Here is an 8,802-nt window from a genome sequence, read left to right as displayed (position 1 = left end):
AAGGGGCACTGATCTAACGCAATTCCCCGGACTGGTTGTTGCCTTTGTTATTGTTTTTTTCCCCGTGAGTACCCGGATGATACGCAACGCAACTGAGCGTGACCAGAGACTGGGCTACCGTCTGCAAGGACAGCTAAATAAACTTGGAGGCTGGAGGTAATATTTGTTTTACGCATTTTTGCATAAACACGGATTGGTTAACTGTGATCTATACAGATTTCGACAAAGAGCGCATGTTAATTAATTTCTTCAGCCTAAACAAGCAGACAAAAAGAACAGCGGAGCTCATCGGATGTCGTCATTTGGAAATACCCCAGATGGTTACAGTTTTATACTAAAAAAAGTATCCATGCAGTGAAAGCATTTTCGGATTTCGGCTTGCGTCGATAATACGATTACTACTCCCTTGTTGACATCCACGTTTTCTCGTATAACCCTTCACTTGTGTATTTGTCGTCATTCACTTGATGCTCAGTTAATGAATTTATTACAGGTACAATTAGTGGTAGCACCACTTAGATTACCTGACAAAGGTTCCCATTTGGCATTTATTGTGTCTGGGGTAATTATTCAATCTAAATCCAGGTTTGAAGTGAGGTGAAATGTGTGTTATGTAATATGCACGTGGCAGCCCAGCAAGAGATGAATGATCAGTTGATTTATTTTTTTGTAAATCAACGGAACATTCCTAGTCATCAAAGGATTAACAGAAAATACGTTGATTGTATAATCACTGTTATCTTTCACAGTGGATATGTCAAGAGTGAGTGTTTACATGTCTAGGTTTACTAAAACAAAGGGAATACACTCATGCCATGGCGTGAAGTGCCGATGTAAAAACATCATACTTTGTTCAAAGGGTTAACTTATAATACGTTGATTGATTGATCATTGTTATCCATCACTCAATGTTTTTTTTAGGAACCGTGAACGTTTTGAAAATAGTTGTCACGTGGGCTTTCTCAGCCGACCATTAAGACTTGACACCTATGTAAAACACCTGAAACAATCCAAGTGATCAGTTGAGAAACGAACACGGGTTATAATATACCGAAACGATATATATCTTTTAAAATATTTGATTGTTACTGAGACACGTGACATCGAATAAGTTTCTTTGTACATCTGCAGACGAGTGGGATATTGTTCCTTTGTGTGGATATTCACGGATACATTCCTCGAACAAGGAAGCTGCCTAAAATTTATACACATAAATTTGGTAGGTTGTAATTATGATATTTGCATTTTGTTTTCCTTCATTTGAACCGATTCGTTCTTGTTTCTCTACGTCTTGGTTGGGAAATTCTTCAATGCGCGATAGACGTTGTTTTCACAGGTCTTTTCCTTTGTAAGCGTGTATATATTACCGTCAATTTGTAAAATGTGATTCTCTCAGGCAATTTTTAAAATGTGAAAATATTTTAGTCATTTTGACTAAAAAATCTTTCCAGATTGATTAAGACGATCAAAAGGGCCTACAAACATCACAACAGATTATTATGTAGGATTAGAAGCCAAACAACATAGAAATGTACTTTTCTCAACGTAACATTTTCAGTCTCTGAAAGCACTGATCTAACGCAATTCCCCGGGACTGGTTGTTGCCTTTGTTATTGTTTTTTCCCAGTGAGTACCCGGATGTATAGCAGAAATCTAGACTAGTTCGCGACCTCTGCTGCGCCATTCGTAAACGCATTATGGGTAGTAATAAGGGCGTATGGTCACATTGATCAACAAAATGAAATACAGTTTTCGAGATAATAAGGAAATGTAGGTATCTTTGTGGGTAGCATCGGTAATGGTGACAAAGTTTTGATAAGTCACTTGCTTGGTAATTTTGCGATTTTCGTTTACACTATTTTGACTTGCAACACAAAGTACATATTTCACCTGAGCATTGCTTTTTTTATAGTGTGTATTTTTTTTTACTGTCAAATGTGTAACAAATTTATTAAACGTCTACATATTCAGTTATTTTACAAAGTGACTGAAAACCATTTCCATCTGTATTATTATGATAACGAATTCCAAACATTTTGATGTTTAATGTCATCACCAAGAGACTGAAAATGTTACGTTGAGAAAAGTACATTTCTATGTTGTTTGGCTTCTAATCCTACATAATAATCTGTTGTGATGTTTGTAGGCCCTTTTGATCGTCTTAATCAATCTGGAAAGATTTTTTAGTCAAAATGACTAAAATATTTTCACATTTTAAAAATTGCCTGAGAGAATCACATTTTACAAATTGACGGTAATATATACACGCTTACAAAGGAAAAGACCTGTGAAAACAACGTCTATCGCGCATTGAAGAATTTCCCAACCAAGACGTAGAGAAACAAGAACGAATCGGTTCAAATGAAGGAAAACAAAATGCAAATATCATAATTACAACCTACCAAATTTATGTGTATAAATTTTAGGCAGCTTCCTTGTTCGAGGAATGTATCCGTGAATATCCACACAAAGGAACAATATCCCACTCGTCTGCAGATGTACAAAGAAACTTATTCGATGTCACGTGTCTCAGTAACAATCAAATATTTTAAAAGATATATATCGTTTCGGTATATTATAACCCGTGTTCGTTTCTCAACTGATCACTTGGATTGTTTCAGGTGTTTTACATAGGTGTCAAGTCTTAATGGTCGGCTGAGAAAGCCCACGTGACAACTATTTTCAAAACGTTCACGGTTCCTTAAAAAACCATTGAGTGATGGATAACAATGATCAATCAATCAACGTATTATAAGTTAACCCTTTGAACAAAGTATGATGTTTTTACATCGGCACTTCACGCCATGGCATGAGTGTATTCCCTTTGTTTTAGTAAACCTAGACATGTAAACACTCACTCTTGACATATCCACTGTGAAAGATAACAGTGATTATACAATCAACGTATTTTCTGTTAATCCTTTGATGACTAGGAATGTTCCGTTGATTTACAAAAAAATAAATCAACTGATCATTCATCTCTTGCTGGGCTGCCACGTGCATATTACATAACACACATTTCACCTCACTTCAAACCTGGATTTAGATTGAATAATTACCCCAGACACAATAAATGCCAAATGGGAACCTTTGTCAGGTAATCTAAGTGGTGCTACCACTAATTGTACCTGTAATAAATTCATTAACTGAGCATCAAGTGAATGACGACAAATACACAAGTGAAGGGTTATACGAGAAAACGTGGATGTCAACAAGGGAGTAGTAATCGTATTATCGACGCAAGCCGAAATCCGAAAATGCTTTCACTGCATGGATACTTTTTTTAGTATAAAACTGTAACCATCTGGGGTATTTCCAAATGACGACATCCGATGAGCTCCGCTGTTCTTTTTGTCTGCTTGTTTAGGCTGAAGAAATTAATTAACATGCGCTCTTTGTCGAAATCTGTATAGATCACAGTTAACCAATCCGTGTTTATGCAAAAATGCGTAAAACAAATATTACCTCCAGCCTCCAAGTTTATTTAGCTGTCCTTGCAGACGGTAGCCCAGTCTCTGGTCACGCTCAGTTGCGTTGCGTATCATCCGGGTACTCACGGGGAAAAAAACAATAACAAAGGCAACAACCAGTCCGGGGAATTGCGTTAGATCAGTGCCCCTTTAAACATCAAAATGTTTGGAATTCGTTATCATAATAATACAGATGGAAATGGTTTTCAGTCACTTTGTAAAATAACTGAATATGTAGACGTTTAATAAATTTGTTACACATTTGACAGTAAAAAAAAATACACACTATAAAAAAAGCAATGCTCAGGTGAAATATGTACTTTGTGTTGCAAGTCAAAATAGTGTAAACGAAAATCGCAAAATTACCAAGCAAGTGACTTATCAAAACTTTGTCACCATTACCGATGCTACCCACAAAGATACCTACATTTCCTTATTATCTCGAAAACTGTATTTCATTTTGTTGATCAATGTGACCATACGCCCTTATTACTACCCATAATGCGTTTACGAATGGCGCAGCAGAGGTCGCGAACTAGTCTAGATTTCTGCTATACATCCGGGTACTCACTGGGAAAAAACAATAACAAAGGCAACAACCAGTCCCGGGGAATTGCGTTAGATCAGTGCCCCTTTAAGGTTATCAGTTTGTTTCCAAAATATGACCAGATACGTTTGAAAGTAACTTCAATCAATCAGCAAAGTGAAAATTTTACATGGCTGATATCTCAAAATGATGTGATTGTAGTTTGGTTTTTAATGTTTTATCGCAATATGGCTGCAATATTGCCAATGGGATGTAAAATTTTAACTCACTCACTTAAATGTTTTAATGGTATCCACTTATTACCCACATTCAGCACAGGAACTTGTTATTGGTCGGTTTGTGTAACATACGACCCTGTGACAGTGTGAAATGAGTCTCTTATACTGTACCCGACCGTATATTACTGTAACTGACTAATAACGAGTTCCTGTGCACTGGCCACATGCTACCTTCTTGTGCTTTCATGGGTGTAGGTGAAAAGATGACGTACATGATAAATGGGAAAATCTGCATCCCTCATCCCGGCACCCTTCTGGAAAAGCTGGATCAGACAAACCTGTGTGAATGTTTGCGCAACAATCCATACCAGCAGCAACATGTCAGCCAAGTCAATAGGACAACCTGATCCACCACAAGGTAACTCCAATGACACCAATAGGTCACTACTGCTGTCATATAGTAGGTGAATGGGGACAATATCCACTCAGGAATCCCAACAAGGAGTATAGAACGCAAACACAATGATAGAAAACAAAAACACATTTGACATGCTTGAGAAAGGATTTATTTATGTGCATGAACAACAGAACCATCACCAGAAATGACTGTCACTGATTTCCTAAACTCGTTTCTGTGTGAACCCTTTCACCCAAGAGTTCCTTAACAAGTTAATTTGTGATTATACCTGTGTGTCCTTATGCTATTTCCAAAACAAATGTCATGCCAATGGATGCAATGTACAGAAATGAACACTGATGTATGTTCTTGTGAATTACCAATGAACTTTCAAGGTATTTTAATTGCTGAGAAGCACAGGCTGTCTGCATCCTTTTTGGTCACATCCTAAGCTTCTTACTAGAACCAGAGACCATAAAATAACATCTTATGGTCTCTGCTAGAACATGACTTTGTCAGTAATTAAGTTCTTCAGTTGCATCACCAAATACATACAGAAAACAATGCTAAACAGGCTTGACACCACGGTGACATTTCATATGTGTCTGAAGATGACCCTTCTGTGAAAAGGCTCTCTCACACTCACTGCACTGATAAGGCCTTGCCCCACTGTGACAGGTCATGTGCCTCTTCAGGTGACCTGATGTTATAAATGACTTCTCACACTTGGTACATGAATAAGGCCTCACTCCACTGTGACCTCTCATGTGTGTCCGCAGTTGACTGGACGTTGCAAACGCCTTCCCACACTCTAAACACTGATGAGGCCGCGCTCCAGTGTGACACATCATGTGTGCATTCATGTTACTTGATGTTGAAAATGCCTTCCCACACTCACTGCATTGGTAAGGCTTGGCTCCACTGTGAGACCTCAGGTGTGCCTGAAGGTGATTTGACTGTGTGAATGTTTTTCCACATTCAGTGCACTGATAGGGCTTGATTCCGGTGTGGCTCCTCATGTGTGTCTGCAGGTCACTTGAACGTTTAAATGCTTTCTCACACACGGAACACTGGTGCGGCTTGAGTATCTTGTGAGAACATCTCATGTGAGTCATTAGGTAACTGGACGTGGTAAATGTACTCATGCACTCACTGCACTGATAAGGCTGGTCCCCCGTGTGACATTTCATATGGGTCTGCAGGTGACTTGACGTTGTAAAAGCTTTGTCACACTCGCCACATGGGTAGGGCTTCTCACCATTGTGATATCTCATGTGGGTCTGCAGATAGTTTGATGTAGTGTATGCCTTCCCACACTCACTGCACTTAAAAGGTTTAATTCCACTGTGAGCCATCATGTGTCTCTTCAGGTCACTTGAATTTGTGAACGATTTTCCACACTCGCCACAATTAAAAGGCCTGTTTCCACTATGAAGCCTTATATGCCTCTGCAAGCTGTTAGATGTTGCATATGTTTTCCCACACTCACCACACGTAAATGGCTTTCCACCACTGTGAAGTTCCATGTGTGTCTGCAGGTCACCAGATTCAGTAAATGCTTTCCCACACTCGCCACACTGATAGGGCTTGGCACCACTCTGACGCCTCATGTGTGCCTGCAGGTCGGCAAGGTCTGTAAATGTTATCCCACATTCGATACATGGAAACAGTTTGACTACACTGTAACACACATTGCTATCACTGGTACTTGCTGCTATCTCACCTCGAGCATCTCCAGTGTTCAGATCTTCTTTAATATGGTCATGGTTATTCTCATGCATTTCGTTCTGTACTTCCATACTTGGATACTTGATTCAATAACCAACCATAAAGATTAAATATCTGTCATCTCTTCATGTTTCCATCAGAAAAACACAGATCAAGGCCAAGGAAGCACTGCAATCAAAATACAAATGAAATTTGAAAAAGTTAAGTTGTTTTACACCAGCATTCTGCCACTTTATCCACTAGACCAAAGCCAGAGTGGGTGAGTGAGTGAGTTGGATTTAAAGCCACTTTTAACAGTATTCCAGTTATATCATGTCATGTCAGCTTAATGTGGGAGGAAACCCTGAAGTGATGCAGGTCTCAGATGTTTACCACTTTGGTGAAGCTGAATGGCAAAATGTTGTGTGAGTGAGTGAGTGAGTGAGTGAGTGCTTTATGTCACATCGGCAAGATTTCAGCCATAGATTTGAAATCTGACTCTTTGCTCAAAAGATGTTTGATAAGGGTTACAACATTCACAATCTCATTGAAATCAGATCTTAGATCTCGCTACCGCTAAACATTATGGTCTGACGTGACTTGTAATGGGATGTCCTCAGATCTTTGTTTACCGTCAATGAGAACTAAGATCTGATTTGAATGAGATTGCAACATTCAGGTCCTTAGTAAAGCTTTTCAAAAGGTTTATGGTAGACAGGATGAGGACATTTCAAAATTAAACACATCTGTGACAAAACCAATGTCTGATGCATTTCCTTTTTTGACTTGTACCATATGTTCCCATGTTTTTTTCAGGTGAACAATTGACTGGTCTTTGCATGTGTTTGTAACACCTGTGTCACCACTATGTGACAGTGATTTATAAATACATGCTTATAATATGCCGATTGATCCAACCCTGATCTTACAGTACTGGTACAAAAACTAGTTTGCATGATCAATGATAAGGCATGTTACATTTTACATTACAACATTCTAGCCATTTTGAGGTGATGAAATAGTGACAAGACCAAGTGTAAACAGGTTTTATTATCACTGACAGTGATACTGTATGAACATCATGTTAATTAGAAGGCTGTGTGCATATTGTTGTTGTGGTAGATTTGAGTTTTTTAACTTAACAAGTGCCCAGTAAAGCTGATAAAATTAAGTACAGGTACATGATTGGAGGTATCAAAATGTCAGGACAATAAATATTCAAAAGTGTTTTTCTTTTCTTTTTCACAAACACGTTAGAAAAAAAGAAATACATCTACGCTGGTTGTGAGAGTGACATACTCGAATGACACATTACTTCTTCAAATGCTGACTATATCATGTTGATGTAGATTATATTATGCAGTAGTTGCACAAACAGGCCGTTTCCGCGATCCACATATGGGGCAGTTTTGATGCGGTGCCGTTTTAATTACTTGTTCACCGAAATCTAACTTCAGAATGCAGAGGAACAAACGTTCACCACAAAAATTTGAGATCGGGCCCACAAACACCAGTAAAGCTTCACAAGATTTTAGATCTAGATCTAGTCGACAATGAAAATGTTGATATTCCGAGAATATCGTAAACGGACATAAAACATCACAGCGATCGGACAAAACCCAGGAATTTCCGAACTACCCACAAATCCATTACAAACGTTACAATTACATCACTCTTACCCCGTGTGTGTTACCACATGGTGTTGTGAACAGAAATTCTTCGCCGTTTATATTGATAACTAAGCCTAGTTCAGACATTGTGAAAACTAACCAAAAATAATAATCCGACCTTCCTCAACCGGAAGCAATACTAATCGATAAAAGGAAAAAAAGCTGAGAAGTCTCGGGGAGCGCGATGAAATTTGACCATAAGGTTTAAACACTCACTGTATTTAGCACTTTTGAATATGCTTATGTCAACTACACGTGTCGTACCCTCCAAATACTCAGATATATAAACACATTATTGTTATCCTATACGGTTGTAGGCTGAAACGGCACCTCTGTAAAACGGGACCGTTTCCCATCTGGTGAAAACGGCAACATATATTTATGAAAACAAAAGAACGATTTATATAGTATTGTATACTTTGGCAAGAATGAAGTATACACTTTATTCAGACATATTCGCTGTTAACAAATAATACATGTAGCACTTCTTTATTGTATCATTCTCTCATTTTCACGGCATACCGTATTCGACGTAATAAGCGCCCCGCTCTAATAACCCCCACGGCGATATTTGCTAAAATATTGGCTTGTGAACAATCCCAATTAGCATCCCTTCCGATTGATCAATGTACACAAATCTTATTTATTCGCGTATAATACGCACTCGTGTGTTATATGCAACCTTAATTATGGGCAATTAAATTCTGAAAAAATATATCTGTCGTACATGAACATTTCAGGCTGTCAGCATAAACCACGAAACTTATCTTTCAACTCTGTTTTTTTTCACCAA

The 8,802-nt window shown here is 38.4% G+C and overlaps 1 protein-coding gene across 2 annotated transcripts; it reads right to left on the bottom strand.

The window, feature by feature from the left end:
- Positions 1-4,789: 4,789 nt before the first annotated feature.
- On the bottom strand, positions 4,790-8,286 carry LOC125372195 (zinc finger protein 501-like). 2 transcript variants are annotated; one of them, XM_048381387.1, is made up of 2 exons: positions 8,019-8,286; positions 4,790-6,528 (listed from the first exon to the last, which is right to left on the bottom strand). In XM_048381387.1, the coding sequence occupies exon 2, from the start codon at positions 6,429-6,431 to the stop codon at positions 5,199-5,201; it is 1,233 nt and encodes a 410-aa protein (XP_048237344.1). In that variant the 5' UTR covers positions 6,432-6,528; positions 8,019-8,286; the 3' UTR covers positions 4,790-5,198. The 2 variants fall into 2 exon arrangements, with proteins under 2 accessions (XP_048237344.1, XP_048237345.1); XM_048381388.1 differs by having other exon boundaries at positions 8,110-8,286.
- Positions 8,287-8,802: the final 516 nt, after the last annotated feature.

The sequence above is a fragment of the Haliotis rufescens genome, unplaced genomic scaffold (assembly GCF_023055435.1).
Source record: "Haliotis rufescens isolate VD_foot unplaced genomic scaffold, xgHalRufe1.0.p SCAF_38, whole genome shotgun sequence".
NCBI lineage: Eukaryota > Metazoa > Mollusca > Gastropoda > Lepetellida > Haliotidae > Haliotis > Haliotis rufescens.
This window is presented reverse-complemented; position numbering and strand designations above follow the sequence as displayed.